Source organism: Gadus macrocephalus, chromosome 4 (assembly GCF_031168955.1).
Source record: "Gadus macrocephalus chromosome 4, ASM3116895v1".
Taxonomy (NCBI): domain Eukaryota; kingdom Metazoa; phylum Chordata; class Actinopteri; order Gadiformes; family Gadidae; genus Gadus; species Gadus macrocephalus.
Genome location: NC_082385.1, coordinates 6,842,205 through 6,867,129, shown reverse-complemented (window position 1 = coordinate 6,867,129; position 24,925 = coordinate 6,842,205). Strand labels below are relative to the sequence as shown.

At 42.9% G+C, this 24,925-nt stretch overlaps 1 protein-coding gene across 1 annotated transcript in view; it reads left to right on the top strand.

Moving 5' to 3' along the window:
• bcr (BCR activator of RhoGEF and GTPase) overlaps positions 1-22,724 on the top strand; it is a 58,351-nt gene extending 35,627 nt beyond the window's left edge. The window contains exons 6-24 of the mRNA XM_060049738.1: positions 1,823-1,930; positions 3,538-3,598; positions 3,758-3,810; positions 4,204-4,344; positions 8,275-8,396; positions 8,902-9,067; positions 9,526-9,645; positions 9,906-9,981; positions 10,471-10,575; positions 12,759-12,833; positions 13,225-13,322; positions 13,472-13,603; positions 14,886-14,945; positions 16,100-16,209; positions 16,322-16,461; positions 16,751-16,885; positions 17,538-17,643; positions 17,733-17,895; positions 18,089-22,724. Coding sequence (XP_059905721.1) covers positions 1,823-1,930; positions 3,538-3,598; positions 3,758-3,810; positions 4,204-4,344; positions 8,275-8,396; positions 8,902-9,067; positions 9,526-9,645; positions 9,906-9,981; positions 10,471-10,575; positions 12,759-12,833; positions 13,225-13,322; positions 13,472-13,603; positions 14,886-14,945; positions 16,100-16,209; positions 16,322-16,461; positions 16,751-16,885; positions 17,538-17,643; positions 17,733-17,895; positions 18,089-18,178 — 2,061 coding nt within the window. The 3' untranslated portion in view covers positions 18,179-22,724. The remainder of the gene's footprint in view (positions 1-1,822; positions 1,931-3,537; positions 3,599-3,757; positions 3,811-4,203; positions 4,345-8,274; positions 8,397-8,901; positions 9,068-9,525; positions 9,646-9,905; positions 9,982-10,470; positions 10,576-12,758; positions 12,834-13,224; positions 13,323-13,471; positions 13,604-14,885; positions 14,946-16,099; positions 16,210-16,321; positions 16,462-16,750; positions 16,886-17,537; positions 17,644-17,732; positions 17,896-18,088) is intronic.
• Positions 22,725-24,925: the final 2,201 nt, after the last annotated feature.

The following is a 24,925-nucleotide window of genomic DNA, read 5'->3' as shown; positions in this document are numbered from 1 at the left end:
CCTTGGTGACCAGGAGATATCATTTATCTTGGCGGCCCTCCTGTTAAATTTTCCCAGCCTACAACCTACCACCTCAAAAAAGACTTTTGGACACTGAATATACCTCCTCAGCGCCAGCTGCAGAGCCGTTATGCAATGCCTTTCATAATCTCCATGCAGTACTGCTGCAATGCAGTTTACATGGAAATAACCTTGTATGAAGTAGTAGCTCCAGTGAGCCAGTGAGAAAGCCCTGCATAGAACACTTTGACAAGTACATTGTTCGATTTTTGCTGCATTTAGCTTTCGGATGACAAATCTAACCCACCAAGATATTTATACTCATGTCCTCTCGTAGTCCACAGTAACGTAAAAAAAAACAGGTCCAGCCTGTAGTGTCTTTTCCCAGGTAGGTTTTTAAAACTAAAATCACGACGGTGAGACTCCTGGTAGTGAATGTAGGAAAAGAACACACCAGAGAAGGTACCTATTTTTATATTCTGCTCTTTTCTTGTTTCGCCAAGCTTGTTTCTTCTGAATTGGGACCAGAACAGTCCAGTTTGTTACTCTAGAGTTTTCCTTACAACATGAGCAGTTTCTATGGATCAATGATCTGCAGAACAGCAGAGGACTACAAGCCTCACAGTACTACACTACAGACAACAGTGAACATCCTCCCAAGCCGTCTTACCTCTATGGAGTCTGTAGCCAGGGATAACTTTTAACGTCTAACAGTAGCGGGGTCCCCCCCATCACCACGCTAAAAACCCAAAACCCTAAACCAGTCTCTGAAGGACAGGCTCGACAACCTCAAAAACGGAGAGTTCTGAAGGTGAATACTAAACATGAACGTGTGCTGATGCAACGGTTACTCTCTTCAACTCAACAAATAGGTTGACGTTGTCTCTTGGATCTCGAACGCTTTTGTCCCACTCTAACTTAATTGTGCCACGGTTCCCTGCTGGGGAGCAAGACAGCCGGGCTGCTAGGCGCACTCTGACTGGTAGTGTATCCTCAGCTGGGAGTGTGTGTGTATATATATATATATATATATATATATATATATATTCAGCCCAGGCAGCTTCAATTCCAACTGGTTTATTCCTCATCCCCACTATCATGCGGTCCTCGCTAGCTGCTATGGTAACCGCCTGCCTCCTGGGAGCGTCGCCACGCCAACAGTGTGTTGTTTCCTTAGTCGCCCACTGACGCTTGTTTCCATTGTTGTGTGTGTTTGTGTGTGTGTGGTTGTGTTTGTGTGTGTGTATGTGTGTGTTTATGTGCGTCTCAGTTATGTAAGACTCATATTATCTCTGCCGTCCTGGCTTCAGTTACTCTGCAATTATTTTCACAAATCAGATTTAATCTCAAATCCGGCTGAACAGGGCGTTTCTCTTTATTTCGCTTCATGTTTGTTTTTCGCACAATCATGTTGCTCGATCGTGAATCTGTAAGGCATGTAATTGGCTCATTTACAGCAAACACAAACTCGGCCAGACTTGGAAAAACAGTTAAAAAAAAAGTGTCTGTAAAGCTTTCAAATCAACACCGGGCAGACTGACCAATGTAGAAATAAAGCTTCTGCAAGCTTTGTTTACTTGTGGGTTTTCGGTCGAATGTCTCCGGAAAGAAACAGCATTTATTTTTTCAACTCTGCCTCGTCAGTTTTCGGTTTCCAGTCCAGACTCTGAACATAACATATCACAGTAGAACCGTTTGATCTGAGACGACCTCAATAAAGTCATTATTTTTAGTGAATGTGTGACCGCAATATCATTGGAGTTGTGTCTGGTGACCCTATAACGTCGTGTGACCTCCCCCGCTCTCTCTCGCCGTGTGCCAGGCCAGCCAGCTGGGGGTGTACCGCGCCTTCGTGGACAACTACGAGCTGGCCGTGGAGACCGCCGAGAAGTGCGGCCAGGCCAACACGCAGTTTGCTGAAATCTCTGAGGTGAGATGAAGGGTTACGTAACACTTGGGCCGCAGAGGAAGCTTTCACCTGAGTACTTGTTCCGTTTGGGGGGGGGGGGGTGCTCTATATATATTTTTTCAATCATTTGCAATCAAGGTTTGTCGGTTTATAATAATGTCCTGCACTTGTTAAGTGGTAGTCGCTATGGTTATGTAAGAACATGTAGATATTGATGAGATGGGCATCATAAGTGAAGCGTAGGACTACATTATTATTATTATTTTATTTTTTTTAAACCCCAAATCTAATACCTATTATAGTGCTATTTGAGGACTGATCTGAATGATGAGCAAATTCTTACTGCCGCTGGATACGATAGTATAATTGAACCAGGGCCTGTAGTTATCCTAGTAGAAGCTGCTGGGAAGCTGCTTTCCGGATATACCTGCAGAATTGTTGGCCTTGCACATTATTTGGATTGGATGTTCGCGTCTGAGAGAGGGTTGTGTTTCTTGGACACTTATGTATCAATAATACATATACATGAAATTTTTCTTTGAACATACCCAAAAGGCAGTATTCAATTTTGGGTCTTCTTTTACTGTTGATATAGTTTTATTTTAATATTCCACCTGATATGCTTAGAATAGAGCGCTGTTGTGGATTTAGTGGGCAAACGTTTCGTTTAATGGGCTAGAAGTAAAAGTTACAGGCACTCATTTAAAATTTGTGAATCCAAAACCTCATGAATTTACGGTTGGAAGACCTCATAGCCAGTCGTCAATCCCAAATCGAGATCATATCAAACCTCTATTACCATTCATTACATTATATTCCGTCATTTTTTTTTTTACGAGGATAATAAACATGCTTAACGCGGCCATGTATGCCTGATTTGAAACAGGGCATCCATCACACGCGGCGACCATGTTAATGAACTCCGAGTGGGACGCTGATGGCGGCGGAGAACAGCTGACGATAGCGCTATCCATCTGTACCCCGTACACGATCGTGGCCACAGCGAATCCATAATACCACCAGTCCTTTTTTTTTTTTACTACTGCCTTAATCACTCTGAACTCTGCTCTACTTACGTGCTCGTTAATTGACCGTTCGCCGCACACACGGGCACACGGGCACACGGTCTGTGGTGATGAGGTGTGTGCATACAAAATAGAGGCTTTCCAGCTCTCGCTCGCTGCGTTTCGGTCAGGGCTAGTTTTTAATGTCAAGTGTGCGCTTGCCAGCATGTGGTCCACAAGCCTGTGGGCTTGTGATCTGATCATACTTCGGCATAGTGATGGTCATATTCATGAGTATGAATATTGTCATTAATATATTAATGTATACATAAATGTATGCCTTTTGGTGCACGCGTGCACTTTTGGTGCCGTGCTCTACCAGAAGGGAATCGAACCCCCAACCCTAATAGGGTTAGTGTCTTGTTCTACCAGTAAGTAGCAAAGTCTTCCCTAACACAGTGTCGAGGGTGGACACAGCAGCGGGAATCAAACCCCGTAGTGCCTTGCTCTACCAGTTGAGCGAGATAGGGTCACTATCACCCTGTCATGGACCGTTTTTTAAGTGATGGTTTGAACTGAGGTGTGTTTTTCCCTGCGCGCTCCTCCTCCCATGATCCTCCACAGAACCTGAAGGTGAGGAGCAACAAAGAGTGCAAGGACCCGTCTGCCAAGAACTCCCTGGAGAGTAAGTTCCTCTATTCCCCATGATCTTCAAAATTATGATTTCAGGTGTGAATACTTTCCTTGAAAATGCATTCAATGCAATTTAAAGACCTAGATATAGGCTGCCATTATTTTTTATTTATCAGTGATTAATTGTTGTTATTTCATTGTTTCTCCAAAGCGTTGCTGTATAAGCCGGTGGATCGAGTCACACGCAGCACACTCGTCCTCCATGTGAGTATGACCAAGCACCATGACGTCATTCTCTCCATCCATTATGGTGATATCCGTTCATAGAGAGGCTCGTTGGATTGGCGCCCAGTCAACCCTCACCTCACCTCGCACAAATAACATCAGTTCAGATTTGATCCTCGTTTTGCTGTTTGATTTACCGCTTGTACCGCTTTGAAACCAAAGATTGTACAGGATACCATAATAGAACATACATGGTTTACTCTCGCCTAGTAATGTGGATATTCACTACAGATAGAAATAGTAGTGTGTGTGTGTGTGTGTGTGTGTGTGTGTGTGTGTGTGTGTGTGTGTGTGTGTGTGTGTGTGTGTGTGTGTGTGTGTGTGTGTGTGTGTGTGTGTGTGTGTGTGTGTGTGTGTGTGTGTTGTCTTCAGGACCTGCTGAAACACACGCCAGCCAGCCACCCGGACCACCCCCTGCTGCAGGACGCGCTGCGCATCTCCCAGAACTTCCTGTCCAGCATCAACGAGGAGAGCACCCCTCGGCGACAGTCCATGACCGTCAAGAAGGGAGAGGTGAGCGCCTCACTCATGTACTACTCATTCATTCATTCATTCATTCATCCATTCATCCATTCATTCGGCACTTCTACCCACTGCCATTAACTGGCACTACAGTCACAGGTCATTAAGGAACTGGGAGGGGTAAGGCATCTTGCTCAAGGATGCGTATACTGTATGTCATATGGCTTTGGACCTTGGGGATCGAACCTAGTACCCTTTGTCCTAGTATCTGCATTCTGGGAGTAAGAACCCGAGACACCTTAGCCACCCTAGCTTAGCCACTACGCTAACCTCCCCATGTGCTTTTTGTGTTTCATCGATTTCTCATCGTGTGCCCGCAGAATATTACCTTTTTTGTGACTCCGGCCACAAGGATTCTATAAACTGTGTTATTAACACTACATTCTTCCACAATGTCCTTGGTTTCACCTACACTTTGTGTCATTTCTACCGTGACACACGTACCTTAATCACCTCACTGGCCAACATGTGACCTTGAAGTCCCGACCAATGAAATGCCTCGGTGGCTGAGAGAAACCCATAGGGCTTTGGAACACGTGCCAAGGCCTTATATGGTCATGATAGAATCCCTGTAGCCCAGTCTTTTTGGGAGCTGCTCCGCTGTTTATGCTCTAATGGTGTACTGTGCGTCAGTCATCCCTTAGTCACACGCACACACACACACGCAGGCATGCACGCACACACAAGCGTACAGACACACACTCATTACGCACCCACACACACAGAAATATGTGCATGCTCACTCTTTCTCAGACACACTTTCCCTGAATGGATGCGTGTTGATTGATAGCATGCGGGACGGAACTGCACATAATGCTCTGTAATGTGCCACCGGTCTGCTCTGATTGGCAGATCCCTACTTAATTATTCATGAAGGGATAGATCATCATTAACCCCACATAGACATAATATATTCTCTCTGTGTCACCATTCCTTCTCTTGTGTTGCTTTCTTGTCTCTCACACGCGGTTTTCTCCTCATCGTGCACAGACACAAACACACTCTTACAGACAGACAGACAGACAGACAGACAGACAGACAGACAGACAGACAGACAGACAGACAGACAGACAGACAGACAGACAGACAGACAGACAGACAGACAGACAGACAGACAGACAGACAGACAGACAGTAACTGAGTTGATAATAGGGCAAAGCATCTGTTCTTATGGTTCTGGGTCTTCAAGTCTCATGTCTGCACACATAGAAAACAGAACGACCCTGCATGTACTGCATATGACAACCATGCATGTACTGCATATGACAACCATGCATGTACTGCATATGACAACCATGCATGTACTGCATATGACAACCATGCATGTACTGCATATGACGACCAAACATTTACTGCATATGACAACCATGCATGTACTGCCTATGACAACCTTGCATGTACTGCTTGTGTCCGTTCCTACTGTATTCAGCACAGGGCCTGCTATGCAGTGGGCCATGACTGCTGACAGAGCACAGATCCTCACGCTCACAAGCACACGGTCTATATATAGATTATATCGTTTTCTCCTCTTTTCTGTTCATGCCTTCGTGCACACACTCAGCCAAGGTTCTTTGAGCTGGTCAATATTTAATTGGTACTGTGTGTGTGTGTGTGTGTGTGTGTGTGTGTGTGTGTGTGTGTGTGTGTGTGTGTGTGTGTGTGTGTGTGTGTGTGTGTGTGTGTGTGTGTGTGTGTGTGTGTGTGTGTGTGTGTGTGTGTGTGTGTGCTGCTGTTACTGCTGGCGCTGTGCTTGTGTTCTGCTGTCTCATTGAGGATGTTTCTTTTCTCAATGGAGATGTGATCAGACCACAAACGTCCAAAGATGGACGTTTTGTCCGGGACTCCTCACTCATTGGTGTCAATGGGGCTGCCGGGTTAGTTTTTTCTGTTTGTTTGGAAGAGGGAGGAGGCGTTATTTTTGCAGAAAGGTGTGGGCTCGGCAAGGCGGCGAAGAGAGCGTCCAGGCAGAGCTAACCGCCATGACCCGCCCACCTACCAAGCGAACATCTTTTTACCATCTGGAACGAGACCGCTAACATTTGGGATTATTGCAGCACTTATTTTTATCTTATGTTATGTAAAGCATAACACTGTGTTGAGTATACTTACTTAGTTTCCACATGAAGAAAATGGTTAGCAATAGACATACACCAGGTTTATTTTGTTGTACAAAATACGTGATATTCATGCTTTCAGAATTTTTTTTTACATGTTCGTTCACCACAACACAATGTAAGATGAATTGAGATCGAGTAAATTACAGAGTGTAGCAATGACCATGATACACGCCCTCCAGGTGGATGCCACACTTCCCCTAGATGGCTTTTACTGGCTTCCCACATGCAGGGTCGTGATGTTGAAAGCCGGTTGATTGTGGAGTTTGCGACTCTGATACATGGAGATGGTGCTCCATGCTGACCTGTGGAATTCCTCCCTGCGCGTGTGTGGTGTTGGCTGGTTCAACCTGTGCACTTTAGTTGCTCAATGTACAACAGGCTAGGGCTTGCTTAAAGGATTGTTTCGGGTAATTGAGGATATTATCCAGTCTTGTTTATCACAGCCTTACCTGTAGAATCTTCTGTCTCTCCATGTGTGATTCAGTCATTTAGCAGACAGCTAATTAAAATACATGTCATTAAGGAGTAGGTAGGGCTCAAGGCATCTTGTTCACGAATGCCTACAGGCTGCAGACATTAGAGGTCGAATAGAGTTCCTGCAGCTAATGCTCTACCCTGCCCTCGAAACACTGCTTCTTTTGGTTCAAACCCCAAGTTTTTTTTGGTAATTCTTAATTATCAGGCGATGAATTAAACGGGGTAAGGGGCATAGCCCTTCCTGTTACTAATGATCACATTCGACCAAATGGGTTGATCATCATGGTCCCCTCAGAAATTAATATTGAACAAGCGTCAACTGATTTACGAGTGTCACATATTATATATGTGTATTATATATGGTGTTCGTTTGGGCTTAACTTGCTCAGCCTATGCAGCCCGTAGACGACAGAACTAACCAGAAAGGAGAGAAAGAATAGACTTCTGAATTTGGAGCAGTGTGTTAATGTCCCAGGAGGAACAGAAATACCATTTAAAGGAGGAAGTCTTTCTGGAGGTATTGGCAACGGAGTGTTTACACCGGATATTTTCATTTGAGATGACCGTGGTTATTGAAATGGCTTGATGGATCCAATGAAACCCGAGACATTGTTGTTCCGCTGAAAACAATGATTTTGTTCAATATATAATGTTAACATATCCTTGGCACTATTGAAAAAAGAACTTTGAATGGTTTTGTGTGGGGAGGGACGCTAGAGATTGAGCCCAAGGGAGCGTCAATAATTTACAAGCACGCAATTTAATAAAACATAAATTCACCCAAGAATGAATCTAAATAATTTCACTGCCTCTATGATACTTCGTTTTGGGTGATGCATTGTTGGCTTGTGGGAGGGAAGTCGAAATAAAGAGGCTTGGGGCTATGCTGTCAATCTCTGCAATTCAGAGGAGCTCAATGACTTAATGATAAACCTGTTTGCATCTCCTTGCCACGCGGCCTATTCCATAGCTTAACTGTCAGCCATGTGCTAGCCATTCGTTTTTTTGGGCTGCCAGCCAACTTCAGCACCAACAACTGAACGAAAGCATATATAAATGACCTTCATGATGGTCTGTCATTCAAACTTGCTATTAATGCCATAAGTATACAACGACAATCATTCCATGACTGCCCCCTTTTGGCCAAAGACTATACCACATGCTAAATTACACATTTACGTAATGTAAGCTTTCAAAGGTGCATTTTTGTATATTCTGCCATCAGTGATATACAATAATGCCCATAAAACCAATATTCTCCAATGTGTTTGCGGGACTGAATACCTTAACGGTGTGTTGATGAGCTCGTTGTCCGTGGCGTCTGTAGAACCGGCAGCTGCTGAAGGACGGCTTCATGGTGGAGCTGGTGGAGGGAGCCAGGAAGCTCCGGCACGTGTTCCTCTTCACAGACCTCCTGCTGTGCGCTAAGCTGAAGAAACAACTGGGAGGGTGAGGACATCGGGAAGCTCATGCCTCATACCATCATGTCATTTCTCCCAGTTGGGCCAGTTGTTTCTTTGTCTCCAGAAGGCGACAATAAGTGAATGCTGAACATGATATCAAAACCAATTGAGTTATGTTTTTTGTTAAATGTTTTGCCGTCGTCGACATTAGTATTCTTTCTCTATTTCTCTGCCTCTCGGCTTCCTTCGCTCATCGTTTTGTACGACTTTATTTATAATTTATCGAATGTATCAGTTGTCTCCCTCTACCCCCTCCCTGTTTTGCATAACTCACAGTAAAATACAGCAGTACACTGTCTCCCTCCCTCCCTCCCTCCCTCCCTCCCTCCCTCCCTCTCAAACAGCAAAAGTCATCAGTTTGACAGTAAATGATACATCCCTCTCTCTTGGAGGGACACACACACACACACGCACGCACACACACAGTTAAAATCAACAGTACGACAGTGAACGTTCAATCTCTCTATCTCTGTGTCACCCCCTCCCAACAGTAAGAGCCAGCAGTACGACAGTAAGTGGTACATCCCTCTGTCGGAGCTGAGCTTCCAGGGTCCCGAGGAGTCGGAGCCCCTCACCATCCCCCAGGTGCCCGACGAGGAGCTGGACGCCATGAAGGTGAAGATCTCCCACCTGCGCAGCGAGATCCAGCGGGAGAAGGTGGGTCACGTGAGACCGGTCACTCAATCAGACACAGAGACAACAGGCAGCACACAAACACAAACGGATGAACACGGAAACCATGGAGACGGCTTTTAAAGGATGATCCGGGGCAGATGGTCCTTAGAAAACAAACGGAAACAAAGTGAATCACTTCTTATCTTCATAACGTCCCCATACAGTATATTAGGTATCGTTCTAGGGTGTCTTTTTTCATTGAAATTAGATGTTATGGATCTTCAGATATGAAATGTAGCTAGATTATTTATCCTATATTAGTTGCAGGCTTTTTTCCAGTGTTCATGTCGCACACGCGCGCACAGGCACACAGGCACTCACTCACACTCTATCACTTACTCACTAACTCACTCTCCATCCAATCACTCTCACACACACACGCACACGCACACACACGCACACACAGTCTTATGCCCCTGCGGTGTGTGTGTGTTCAAAAGAGAGCCAACAAGGGTTCCAAGGTGATCGAGCGTCTGAGGAAGAAGCTGTCGGAGCAGGAGTCCATGCTGCTGCTGACCTCCCCAAGCATGGCTCTGAGGGCGCATAACCGGAGCGGCAAGGTCAGAGGGCACCCGCACACTTCCTGTCTGATTTGAATAGACCCACACACTTCCTGTTGATAATAGACCCACGTGTGTGTGTGTGTGTGTGTGTGTGTGTGTGTGTGTGTGTGTGTGTGTGTGTGTGTGTGTGTGTGTGTGTGTGTGTGTGTGTGTGTGTGTGTGTGTGTGTGTGTGTGTGTGTGTGTGTGTGTGAGTTTCACTGGTGGCTTAATCAAGGAGTCCATTTACTTCAGTTAACTGTGTTTTGCCTGTTCCAGAGTTACATATTCCTGATTTCGTCCGACTATGAACGTGCGGAATGGAAGGAGATGATCAAAGAACAACAGAAGAAATGTAAGATTTAAATTCATTGTTTGATTTATTTATTGCGTCGTGAGTCGTTTTCCTCCACGGATGAGGTCGTCGGATGGCTTTGTTGCTGAGAACAATAAAAAGTAACGGGGCATGAATTTTTCCAATAACTAAAAATATTATGCTGAGAGGAAAAACAATATGCAACCCGTATTATTTAATCCACAAAATTCTGCCACAGACTCTTTGTTTTATTTCGATCTCCTTCGAATCTCTCAAACAAACAGAGCTTTGGTGGAAATATACCACAATTAAGTCTCTGTATAATTTACAAAATAGTGGTTCTCTCTTCTTTGGAAAGATAAATGATTATTCTGATAAAATTGGATGATTGGGGTGCTTTCATTCATAATATATCATATCATTATTATAGTCTGCTGAAATCTGTGAACATTTGAAGGTCGTGCTTTCAATCACAATATTTCCTAGTATTAGTGTGTGACCGTATGGACGTTGTGTTGGTCCTTCCAGGTTTGAAGAGCTTCTCTTTGACCTCCCTGGAGCTTCAGATGCTGACCAACTCGTGTGTGAAGCTGCAGACTGTCCACAGCATACCACTCACAATCAACAAGGAAGGTGAGGACAGCATGCACACCTATATACAGTATATAAAGGTACCAGGGGGATCTATACAGTATATAAAGGTACCAAGGGTATCTATACAGTATATAAAGGTACCAAGGGTATCTATACAGTATATAAAGGTACCAAGGGGCTCTATACAGTATATAAAGGTACCAAGGGGATCTATACAGTATATAAAGGTACCAAGGGGATCTATACAGTATATAAAGGTACCAGGGGGATCTATACAGTATATAAAGGTACCAAGGGGCTCTATACAGTATATAAAGGTACCAGGGGGATCTATACAGTATATAAAGGTACCAGGAGGATCTATACAGTATAATAAAGGTACCGGGAGGATCTATACAGTATATAAAGGTACCGGGAGGATCTATACAGTATATAAAGGTACCAAGGGGATCTATACAGTATATAAAGGTACCAAGGGGATCTATACAGTACATAAAGGTACCAAGGGGATCTATACAGTATATAAAGGTACCAGGAGGATCTATACAGTATATAAAGGTACCAAGGGGCTCTATACAGTATATAAAGGTACCAGGAGGATCTATACAGTATATAAAGGTACCAAGGGGATCTATACAGTATATAAAGGTACCAAGGGGATCTATACAGTATATATAGGTACCGGGAGGATCTATACAGTATATAAAGGTACCGGGAGGATCTATACAGTATATAAAGGTACCAGGGGGATCTATACAGTATATAAAGGTACCAAGGGGATCTATACAGTATATAAAGGTACCAAGGGGATCTATACAGTATATATAGGTACCGGGAGGATCTATACAGTATATAAAGGTACCGGGAGGATCTATACAGTATATAAAGGTACCAAGGGGATCTATACAGTATATAAAGGTACCAGGGGGATCTATACAGTATATAAAGGTACCAGGGGGATCTATACAGTATATAAAGGTACCAAGGGGATCTATACAGTATATAAAGGTACCGGGAGGATCTATACAGTATATAAAGGTACCAGGGGGATCTATACAGTATATAAAGGTACCGGGAGGATCTATACAGTATATAAAGGTACCAGGGGGATCTATACAGTATATAAAGGTACCAGGGGGATCTATACAGTATATAAAGGTACCAGGGGGATCTATACAGTATATAAAGGTACCAAGGGGATCTATACAGTATATAAAGGTACCAAGGGGATCTATACAGTATATAAAGGTACCAGGGGGATCTATACAGTATATAAAGGTACCAAGGGGATCTATACAGTATATAAAGGTACCATGGGGCTCTATACAGTATATAAAGGTACCAGGAGGATCTATACAGTATATAAAGGTACCAAGGGGATCTATACAGTATATAAAGGTACCAAGGGGCTCTATATACAGGATCTATGTATGACGGTATATCACAGTACCAGGCGTTGTACCACAGTACCAGGTGGATCGATATACAGTATATAACAGTACCAGGGGGTATATCACAGCACAAGGTGGATCTACATACAGTACTTCGCAGTACAAGGTGGATCTACATACAGTGTATTAAAGTACCAGGTGGATCTATACACAGTATATAACAGCATCGGGTCCTTACATTTATGCATTGACTCCCAAACACTTTTCCTGGCCACAGCTTTGACAGTCGATGTCCCCATGGACATTGTCACAGAGGCTCTTACCCTCTGTTTCCCCTGACTGAGGGACCCTGCTCTACTTTGTTTGGGGGTAGTTGGCGCTGTGACTGTATAGATTGGATAGAAAAACCTATTTACACTGGCACACTTATCTACTGTCTACACATGGTTTAGCGCAGGATTGTTCATTATGAATTGTTAATTGCGACAGCGACTGCTTCTTCATCATACTCTGCTCTGACAATAGGCTTTCTTAATATTTCCCTCATTGTTTTGCGATTAGGTCGAGGATTAAAAGATTTAGAGATTAAATATTTTGGAATTTTGGGGACGATTTTATGAAAGCTTATGATGAGCTGTTTTTACTTTTTCTTATGTTTCAAGTCAAGTACATTTAAGATGTCCATTTCTTAATCACAGTTGCTCTGTGTGTGTGTGTGTGTGTGTGTGTGTGTGTGTGTGTGTGTGTGTGTGTGTGTGTGTGTGTGTGTGTGTGTGTGTGTGTGTGTGTGTGTGTGTGTGTGTGTGTGTGTGTGTGTGTGTGTGTGTCCAGAGGATGAGAGTCCTGGACTCCACGGCTTCCTGAATGTAATCGTCCACTCGGCCTCCGGCCTCAAACAGAGCCAGAGTGAGTCACCTGCCGACCTCATCATAGCAGCCAATAGATAAAGGGTCAACCGCAGTGTCAGATATATCAGTCTAGGAGTTTTACCTCATACAATGGGACTACCAAGGTCACCCAATTACAATTATTACTAATTAACTTATCCATGATGATCATGATAGAAACATCCTCTTGTAACTGCTGGTAAATGTGGCATTGTGCTATTCATTGTGTATATATTGTGTATATTATTTCTCTATCTTCTGACAAATGTACTTATTGTTATTCGTTGTGTACCGTATATTGTTTCTCTTTCTTCTGACAAATGTACTTATTGTCAGTTGCTTTGGATAAAAGCGTCTGCCAAAAACCCTAAGTGTAAAGTTGAATGTAAATGTAATTGTGTATCTCCTAGATCTCTACTGCACCTTGGAGGTGGATTCCTTTGGCTTCTTCCTCAACAAAGCAAAGACCAGAGTGTACCGCTACACCACCGAGCCCAAATGGAACGAGGTGAGGCGTCCTGTCGTCCACAAGCTCAGACTAGGATACGCTTTTAAATTCTTTTAAAGTTTTTAAGTTTTCTTTAAATATAAATCGACGTCACCCTCTTACAAAGTGTTTACTTTAATCTCTGCGGTAACAAGCTGGTCTTTTTCCAGGAGTTTGAGATAGATCTGGAGGGCTCGCAGACCCTGAGGTTGCTGTGCTACGAGAAGAGTTACAACAAGACGAGGCAGAACAAAGACGACTGGGACAGTGCCGACCACATCATCGGGAAAGGACAGATCGCGGTATGGCATAACATCACCTCTCTCTCTGTCTGTCTGTCTGTCTGTCTGTCTGTCTGTCTGTCTGTCTGTCTGTCTGTCTGTCTGTCTGTGTCTGTTTGTCTCTCTCTGTCTGTCTGTTTGTCTCTCTCTCTGTCTGTCTGTCTCTCTGTGTCTGTTTGTCTCTCTCTCTGTCTGTCTGTCTCTCTCTCTGTGTCTGTTTGTCTCTCTCTCTGTCTGTCTCTCTCTCTGTTCGTCTCTCTCTCTGTCTGTTCGTCTCTCTCTCTCTCTCTCTCTCTCTCTCTCTCTCTCTGTTCGTCTCTCTCTGTCTCTCTCTCTCTCTCTCTCTCTGTTAGTCTCTCTCTGTCTCTCTCTCGCTCTGTCTCTGTCTGTTTGTCTGTGTCCGTTTGTCTCTCTCTCTCTCTCTCTCTCTCTCTCTCTCTCTCTCTCTCTCTCTCTCTCTCTCTCTCTCTCTCTCTCTCTCTCTCTCTCTCTCTCTCTCTCTCTCTCTCTCTCTCTCTCTCTCTCTCTCTGTTTGTCTCTCGCTCTGTCTCTCTCTCTGTTTGTCTCTCGCTCTGTCTCTCTCTCTGTCTGTCTCTCTTTTGGTCTCTCTCTGGCCCAACGCCACCATGAGTCATAATGTCTGATATGCTGTTATGTCACTTAGCATGCGATCCAGATTATGATTTAAAGGGGTTGATGTAGTGTGTGTGTGTGTGTGTGTGTGTGTGTGTGTGTGTGTGTGTGTGTGTGTGTGTGTGTGTGTGATAAGGCTTTCAGCTGAATTGATGAATTAGCCGGAGGGATGTGAATCGGATTATACTGTTACATGTCGGTCGTGCTGTCTTTAGGTTGAAGGCTATAAACCGCAACAAACGGACATATTGTTAGTATTATATAGTAAAGTAGGCCTTTACCATGGGCTGTTTCTAGTTATTTCCTTTTAATTTATACAGTTTGTTTCTCAGTGGAATACAAAGACTGAAAAAGACAGAATTGATGAACGGTCATTGCATCTTAATATAGTTTGCACAATCTGTCTGCACATGGTGTTCATTCATATCTATCACCTTCTTAACCCCAACCCTTACCTGGCTTGAGTCCTAGATTTAAGAAAAGGAATAATTATCATGATAATAATAAACACATTAATATCAAAATATTGTGGCGACAACAATTCTTTATTTTATATTTAATACATTTATTAATAGGTTTTCTTATTTTACCACTTGCACAGTTGTCCCTCTCAAGCATTGTAACTGAATTATCTTCTTTTCTCTTTGTATTGCGGTTGTGTTTCTCCCAGCTTGACCCCCAGTCCCTGCAAGGCAAGGACTGGCAACGGACGGTCATTCCCATGAATGGGGTGAGTCTACACCACACCACGCTGACCTGTCCGAAGTACCTGTACTTATCTCTCATATGGTAGGATTACCATAAGCACCTAACAAACGTCCCATCTATAGTCCGACACTACGGCAGGTCTTTAGCATGTGCCATCCGTTGCACGCCTGTTCATCCCTGGATAGGGCTAAACCCGGCTCTGTGTTACTCCTCAACGTGCCATTCTCTTGGTTTCTGGGAGTTTTTCTGTGACTAATAATTGGCTAAGGGTCCCAAGTCAAGCCTTCCGCTGCAAGTCTTTCGGCCTCAAGTCCTACGAGGCTATTCCAAGTCAAGTCTTTCTGACTTTGCTTAAGTACTGGCGTTCAGCCTCAGTGTTTGCTATAGTAACATTTGAGATTTTGATGTGGGGTAGTATCGTTTTTTTTTTGAGTTACAAAGATATTTGTATTAGACATTCAACAGATATCCTTCAGCTATATTGAAGCAATCTAAAGCAGGAAGAGATAGAGACACTCTGCAGTGAAAGTCCTGGTGGGTCTAGCGGTGTTTACCGATGGGCTGCCGAGATGACAGCTCTATACTGGGTCAAACTAGTCTCCAGAGAGAAGAGTCTCAAGGGTTCAATTCTCAGATAAGGCTCACAACTGGAGCGTTTCCCAGTTTTTGTGTCACGAGGTCCAAGTTTCAATCTCTGCCCAATAATGAGAGAATAATGAGAACCACTTCCAGTGACGCTTGGACTAACTTTGCTGTAGCTAGAGAGCCAGATGTTGGAACACAATAATAGTATAAAATGTATCAAATATACATTATGTACAAAATGATGTCCTCTGCCCTGTCGTTTACCCTCACACCTTTACCATTGACATATTGGATGAAAATCTACTAGCGTTACCAAGAATTACATAGAGGAGCAATTTTTGTGTTTTTATTTCATTGTAGGACCACCCATTCACATTCAAGTGTTATATATGCCCTTGCATTTGGCGACCCCCAGTGGCGACAGAGTGAACACCAGCTTCCACAGCAGCAACATGTTGGGTCAATGAGTCCAATCAGTGGAAAACAAATAGCTCACCCCTACAATTGATTTAAAACTCTCAGGATTTCCTTAAGAACCTTAAAAAGCTGCGGTGGGTGTCGTGTTTTCATCTGTCCGTCTCTCTCTCTCAGATCGAGGTCAAGCTATCCATGAAGTTCACCAGCCGGGAGTTCAGTCTGAAGCGCATGCCTTCACGGAGACCCATGGGCGTGTTTGGAGTCAAGATCTCCACGGTGACCAAGTGAGTCTGGAAACCGTTCCCCTGCTGTCGGTGGCAAATGCAAATTGATCCAACATGTGTGTCGGATATTGCTCCTGCATCCCATGACCTATATATTCCGGTGTGCGTCCAGACGGGAGCGCTCCAAGGTGCCCTACATAGTCCGTCAGTGCCTGGAGGAGATCGAGAGGAGGGGCATGGAGGAGGTGGGCATCTACAGGGTGTCCGGCGTGGCCACTGACATCCAGAATCTGAAGGCCGCCTTCGACACTAGTGAGTCTGACGCCTTGTTTTTGTGCCCTTTCATCGACAGACACGTTAAGGGAACACACACACACACACACACACACACACACACACACACACACACACACACACACACACACACACACACACACACACACACACACACCAACTGTGATTAAGAGATGGACAGCGTAAATGCCCTTGACTTGAAACATTAGAAAAACGGCTCATCGTAAGAATGGACAGCCCAGTAAAAGGAGATTAGCTTCCCCTCCCGACCACCTTTTTTTAACATGACCCGTTTTGCTAACAACAGACCACAAAGACGTGTCGGTGATGATGAGTGAGATGGACGTCAACGCCATCGCCGGGACGCTGAAGCTCTACTTCAGGGAGCTGCCCGAGCCCCTCTTCACTGACGACCTCTATCCAAACTTTGCGGGAGGCATCAGTAAGTCCCGGGACGTTGTATTGGTCACGATGGTGAAGAAACCATTGCTTCTAGAAATCAATGAGTGGATCAACATTTTGCAAACGGTTGATGAACCGTTTCAGGGCATTTGTCTGTTTTTATCGACTGCAAGAGAAAGAAAGCTAATTTCAGACGTCGCTTCGGGCTGCAAAAACCACAGGCGGATAAATGTGAAAAAGCTGTTTTTCGTGTATATTCGTAATGGATCTGTAATAATAATAATAATACATTTAATTTCCTGTAGGGAGAGATGTCATAGGATTCAAAATCAAGAATTCAACTAAAAACGTAATACATGCGTTTACTTGATTGCCCCACTACATACTACTGTTCAATAGAATATACATTCACGGTGGCAAGAGGGAGGCACTAACCGAAGAGAGAATAATTGCGCCTCTCCCCAATATTTATATCGGCCACTGCTTTGACAAATTCTCTGTAAAAAAAGAAAAACAATATTCTTGTTCTTCACTGGGGATTGTTGAAAACGGCTCACAGGAAGTAAGCGATAGAAAATTTGAATGGTTAGTAGGAGGGATTAGAGTGGACCATCCAATCACAGCATCCGCCCCTAGACTAACGGTGTTCTAGTGTTATGCGTTGGTCAACCCGCCCTTGTGTCTCCCTGCAGCCCTGTCTGATAGTGTTGCCAAAGAGAGCTGCATGCTCAACCTTCTGCTATCGCTACCTGAGCCCAACCTGGTAACCTTCCTCTTCCTGCTGGACCACCTCAAGAGGTACGACTGCCTTTTCCCCCTCATTTCCAATGCAGTCTCTCTCTAAATAGGTGTGACTGTGCGTACCAACGGTTGATGTTTACCCACAGGGTGGCAGAGAAGGAGTGCGTGAACAAGATGTCCCTCCACAACCTGGCCACAGTGTTCGGGCCCACCCTGTTGAGGCCGTCTGAGAAGGACAGCAAGATCCCCACCAACCCCACTCAGCCAATCAGCATGGGGGACAGCTGGTCCCTGGAAGTGATGTCACAGGTGAGACCAGTGTAGTTTCTAGTCTCTTCTAAGGGGCTGATGCTGTTTTAATGGGCCATGGTCTCAAATGTTTCATGGGTTGCATGAACCTTATCAAATATTAATGTTTGCATATGAGAAAATCATTGTTGACCAATCTTGGATTACTGGTTCTGCAATTGAGTTTATGTTCTACCTGTCTGTGTTTCTTCAGGTCCAAGTGCTGCTCTACTTTCTCCAACTAGAAACCATCCCCACACCGGACAGTAAACGGCAGAGCATCTTATTCTCCACCGAAGTGTAGGGCCAAACTGTCTCCTGTCTCCGATATTTCCGAGTATGAAGGAGTGAAAAACGGACAGACGTTTGGCTCAAACTGAGCCTCTTATAGTATATATATATATATATATATATATGCATATATATATATATGTGGGTGTGTGTTGTTTTAGTAAAGTATGTTTTTTAAATTGCAAGACTAGATTATGCGATCAGATCTTGTTGCTCCACAAGCAATGGGGGTGGGGGTTGGGGGGTGTGTGTGGGGAGGGGTCGCAACCACAAGAGGGCACCATTGGGCCAGGAGAGTCTCCCTTTCTGTCCCCCTCTCCCCCCCCACCAACCCATACCCTCAGCTTAGGTCCTCCTCCTGAGAAACTCTCAGTACTGTACATCACAGCCAATACTTAGTTTGACACTCTGTACCTCCAGTGAAGACGTTTGGATCTGCCTTTTCCCCCACCTCGCTAGCGTACGTCTCTCTTCGTCGCCTCCGCTATTGACCTTTACTGCATGTACACTGGTGTGCCCGATGCATTCACAATTTGCTCATTCCAAACAAAACATCGTTCCTGAGTAGGTTATGCCTCTCTATCCATTTTTTGTTGGAGACCTTATGGTCCCTACCGCAAAAGCTTTAATGCAATGTACACAAGTGCATCTGCATTCCTAATTTGACACGTGAGTAAGTTTATTTATGGGAACCAACCACAGAGTTATACCAAGGAGTCTGATCTTCGTCTTCATCGCAAAGAGCCTTGATTCTGTATTGACAAGTCGCTGGTTCAGGCTTTTTGCAGGTGCTCGCACTGTTCTCTCATTGTTGTCAATGAGAAAGCGGCGATGAGATGGACCTGTGCTACCTGTGGAAGTCCTTATCTGTCCATTACAGGGGTAGGGGAATGAGTCGGAACATAATGATTTTTTAATACAGTAGAATCAGACAGCCTTTTCCTTGTATATTTGGATACTGTAGAATCTGCCTTTTCAATGTATATTTTAGTTAGATGATCATCAAATTGAGTGTTCAAATTTGTATTAATGTCTAAAAGTTATGTATGATTGAGAAGTTCCTGATGAGCTCATATTTTGTATAATTTTTTTTATATTTTGGACAATATTCTATGTTTTAATAATACATTATTTAAAAGCACCACTGGAATCCAAACTTTTGAAATATAAAAATGTTTACAGTGTAAGCAAACAAAGAACAGAGGATTTAGGACTTGAATAACAAATTGATGAAGCAATACAACAAAACAATATAAACACATGACGAACAAAATGCATTAGACCACCTGCAATAACTCCAAACAGAAATGGCAACTCTATCCTCTCCTTTGTTTTGATTTTTTATCGAGTACGACTTGTCCGAGTATTCCCATCACCATGCAGGATTAAGCCTTGTTCTTATAGAAACAAATTTAGCTGTTCATCCTAGAAATAAAGTTTAATTAACATAACATGACAACCCCCCCCTACACACACACACGCTTTGTTTTATATCGTTCTGCTGTTGTGATGATGATAAAATCTCTTTAGCTGCTGGGTCAGAAGTAAGCAAGCAGCGCGTTTTCTTTCCAGAGAGTATCATCCATGCAAGCATGACATCATATCTTGACATCATAATGCAGACACTCACACACACAAACGAACACAACCTTAGATCATTGTTTTGTTATTATATACGTGTCCACACAAGTGCACTCCTGCAATTATGGAACTACTGTTTTTTACTTGTGGCCTGAACGCTTAGCAGTTATGTTCATGAAAAGACCATATCTATCTATTCTTGAAGTGATGTATTTTTTTGGTTTATGGTTGCATGTGCCCTTTAATTGGTTTCTCACTCTGCCTAAAGTTCACTAACTCATGGTCCAAGGTGAGCTCTTTAAACATTGTGCTCACCAGATATTACTGTACCTTGAAATTAACATGCAGGCATGTTTCGTTTGTGAAGATTTTGATTAATCTTTTTTTCTTTTTTTTCTGAAGAGGACTTGACAACATAGACCTATGTTCTACTAATAGCTTTAGATGATCTAGTGACTTAATGAGGAACTGGTTTACACTCTGCAGTATGCCCTGCAATGGCCCATTTGACGTGATCAATATTATGTTCAGCTGATTATTATAACTTGTTTTCGTCGTGCAAAATTCCACTCTGCAAGGGAATGATTGATAGTGACCAAGCATAGGCTATTATATATAGCTGTGTGTGTGTGTGTGTGTGTGTGTGTGTGTGTGTGTGTGTGTGTGTGTGTGTGTGTGTGTGTGTGTGTGTGTGTGTGTGTGTGTGTGTGTGTGTGTGTGTGTGTGTGTGTGTGTGTGTACATGGCGTATGTGTCTGTGCGTTGCCGATAGGTGTGTCCACAGGAAGGAGGAATTAATGCTATACATGAGTAATAAATAAATGCTGTATCATTTGGTGGAGGTCGAGAAATCGTTACTTTGATAAACGTATCAACCAATATAAGTCTTAACACTTTCACAAATTGTCAGTTGCTTAAACCCTTTTTTTTGTGGATGAAACTATAACAAAGGAGCTTATCAGCCCAAAGGGATTGAAAGTTGTATCATATTATTACTGACTCTTTATTACTTATCTTAGGTTAGCCATAACCTGGTCAAATCCAATATTTTCAATGTTACAATAATTTCTGAACTTTTCTTATTTATTGCCTCGTATGGCCGCGGCCTTACGTAAACTTCATCCACTCGAATTAAATAACCTGGTCAAGGTTGCTCTCATAGCGCCTCCCGAATCATATGGCAACAACACACGCTCTGATGAAGCCTCCGAGCCTTATTCTTTAAACGTCGTTATTCTGTTTTATTTGGGATGAAACTGTTAATTAATTTCGCATTTTCGAAAAACGTAGCTACTCTCTCCACACAGAAACATTGACTGTCATAAAGGCTCCCGCTAGCGTTCACTGTCTGCTGTGGCTCAGAGCTGCCCCGCTGTGTACCGGTGATGGGGGGGGGGAATGGTATTCCGTCTGTCATATTTCTGGCAGCAAAGAGCGGTAGTCGTTTGTTGACTAGATACCAAGCGACAGTATAGCGAAGAGAAGTGATGCTTTGAAAGAGTGGCACCGCACCAGCGCCCTGAGTGGGCGGGGATACCATGCCTTTGTGGTGGACACCCGTATTTCCGTTTTTTTGTTGCGTATGAGTGACTTGTATAGGAATTTATATTCTGGTATGGTCTGAACTCGTAAACTGTGTTTGTGCTGCTTATCTTCCTAATGGGACTATAATGCTGTAGATTAGGACCTAAGCATTGCATTTTTTTTCTACACTAATTCAACAGGATATCTTGCCCAAGGCCTTGTCTCATCACCTTATATAAACATGATCTGTGTCTTTATTTTTGTCCAAATTATGTATCAAGGGGGATTTATATTTGATTGTTTATATATAAAATAACTCATAGTACGCATTTAAATTAAAACTAGAACTTCAGTCTTGTACGGTACAACTTTGAGACAACAGATTCCTCTGCCACTGTATGTGAAGGAGACATATTGTCTCACTTCTGCTTATAATTTTTTATTTGTAAACAGTTCTATCGTATTTATTGTATTTAGATGGCAGAAACGTGTACATGCTTTAACCACTTGTATTCAGCCATGACTGAGCTTGCGCCTTCAGTCTATTAATTTATTGTGTTCAACTGACTAGCCACTGTGACTTCTGGGCTCACTGGTTTAGATAACCGGCTAACATGGAGGAGGTTGTCGAGTCAATTAAATCACATTTCCTTGAGCTTTTCACTCCTCAAAACTCTTAACTTATCCTGGGAAGTTTTCTTGTAGAATATGTATGATACAAAAAAAATGTAATTTGGATGGGACATTTTTTATTTATTGTGGCTCCTGATTAAGTTTTAATCAATTGATGGAAGGTTGATCCTTGCTTGTATAGTTGTAGTTTCTTTTAAGTAGCCATCTGTCATTATCTGCTAAGGGAGGGGCAACTTTTACGTACTCTCAAATAAAATAGGGTTACTCTCAAATCAACCCATATTTTTGTCTGTTGAAGTGTAATTGCATGTGTCCTCCATACATCACCCCTGTACATGAAAAGTCAATATGCCGACATAATTTGAAAATAAGCAAACATATGGAATATAGCCCTCTATATAAAGCTACCATTTGAGTGTGGAACTGTGTATGGAACAAATTAATTTAATGTAAAAATAAAAATATCATCACATCAATTCATACCCATATCACGCGTCTCTTGAACATCTTGCATACGCTACATGACGCCAATCTCCCTTTGTCTGCCATGTAAACGTGGGTTCACTCCCGCTAATGAATAAAAGGCCTGTCCTTCTTTTGTTCATGATACAATTTGAGATATAAATGATGATGGGATTTGTTTACTAGAACAGAGTCTTTTTTATTTTTTAAAAATGTCCTGTTACTGTTCCAGCATCAGTGCTCCTGTTGTAGAACTGTAAACAAATTATGTATTCTGAGAGCATCCATGTTTGGTAGGCATTTGAAGTCTACGTTTGTACACGAAAATGTTAAATAAAGATTTCCTGTATTTATGAAAAACCTTTTTATGAGTTTATTTCAATCAAAACTATTCAAATCTAACAATAAAATCTTCAATAATATATTGGGGGGGAAAAAAGAAATGTATGCAGAGAGATAAATCTACAAAAAACTGATGAGGAAGTCGGCTGAGCCATGCAATTTGTGCCAAACGGAAGCGTAATAAAAGTGAACACAGACATCACATCTAAATTATATTCCAGTAAAAACAAGTGATAACAATGATGGACACCCCCTCCATATTTGCATGAAATGTTTCAGGCCTTCTGCCCTCTCCAATCAGCTTGAACAATAACTGTAACCCGGTCAAAACGATGGATGGATTGTGTGATTTATTTTGACCCCTGATTCACGTAGAAATACATTGACGGACCTGACGGCGGACTTCTGCAAAGGTCCACGTCCAATCTGAGACCCTTCTCTATTTGTTATGGCTAATGAGTGACCTTGAATCCAGGCAGTCATACATATTCATGATGAGTTTCTGTCATTGATGTCGAACAATAACGCAATTATCTGCACTTTGTTTTATAAAATAAAGATATTCACAAGTTCCCCCACCTGGAACCTGCCTCAGCATCTCTACAGTGACCCCCGGTGGGGAGTCACTCACCTAGGAAACCCTAGCCACTAAATCAGCTGTGCAATTAGGATTTGGCATCCTCTCTGTCTGGGGGCCAGCCCTTAAGGACGCAGCTACCAAGTTGGACAGCAGATCAGGTATGTCTATTTTTTGGAGCGGGCGAGCCTATGCTGTGTGTGAAGTCATGTAACCCTGCAGCTAAAGCGGTGACTCGTCATCGTGTGGATCAGGGTTAGTTATCAGACATGAGGCAATGCTAAAAGCTTGCTAGCTGACGTAGCCCGCCACCAGCGTGACCTTCAAACAAAACAAAATAAACACAGTATGTCATCGTTTAAAGTCCAAAGAATCCATTCCGACCCCATTGGCTTGATATATGTTTTATTATTATTTTTACAAAAAAATAAGTTTTCATGAGCGTCAACTACTTAATAGTAGTCTGGTACAACTCTGCCAAACAACAACAACTCAGCACATTAACACATTCGTTTTCAAAGATTTTCTCTATGCTACTTCTCTGCTATGTTCACAGATACAATTCTACACACAAGCATGCTTTCTCTCTATCGATCTTTCTCTCTCTATTTTTCCTAACTCAACCATATACTTGTCTGTGGCACCAAAAAGGGCACCAACAGGTATGGTCTGGTCTGTTTCCAATCACCGAAACATAATTATTATGTAGGCCTATCTATTTTCAGTCCTAGTCAAAGTGTACACAAAACGGACACAAAATGTTCTGCCAGAATATAGAGACTAGTAGGCCTAGGCCTACCACAATTAGGTCCAACCGCATTATGTTTTGTTACGGTTCGACTGTTCTTTCTCTGTCTTTCCTCTGTAAAAAGTATTGTATAAAAAAAAAATATTGAAAAGTACCTTGAGCTACATTCTTATGTTTGAAATTTGCTACATAAATAAAGCGGACAGTTTAAATATATAGTTTCTGGAAGTTTTGGTTGCGAAGAGTAGGAGGCAGTACATGGACATTGTTGTATGGACTTGAGGAGCCCCAATCAACACAAGTATTTAAAGACTGAACTTGAGAAGGGGCTTAAAAATAATCAACATTTTCAATTTCCTGGTAGTGGTGTGACTGATCTGCAGCGAGAGACATAGTAAACGATGCCACGACATCCTCGTTCTAGTGCAGGGTTTCTCAAACCATGGGGCAGGGGGCCCTGGTGCTCTGGCTACTGAGCCAGGCCCCAAAATAAAGTAATATTATTGACTGTTCAAACCTGCCCCTCAAATTTCAGATTACTCTGAAAACGGAATGGAAACGCACACCTACTTATTTAGGTCAATGTTAATGTTGGTATCCTACTTAAAGTCCTGTAAGTATTGGCTAACTATTTATTTGTAAAGTACAGCAGGGGGGAAATTACATGGTAATACTTTACAATAAGGGTATTTTAATTAAGCTTTAATTGACAATAGTTAATTCAGTAATAAGAAAGGCACGGCGCCAGGATTCCAGTTATGGTTTGGGTTACCCTCCTATTCGGTGTTTTAATCCGGTTGATACTGGGAAAAGACGTGTTCAACTGTACAGGATGTCATTGCAGTGTTATCAGAGCTTGTCTGGCACTGTCTGCTGAACTTTTGCAGAAACATC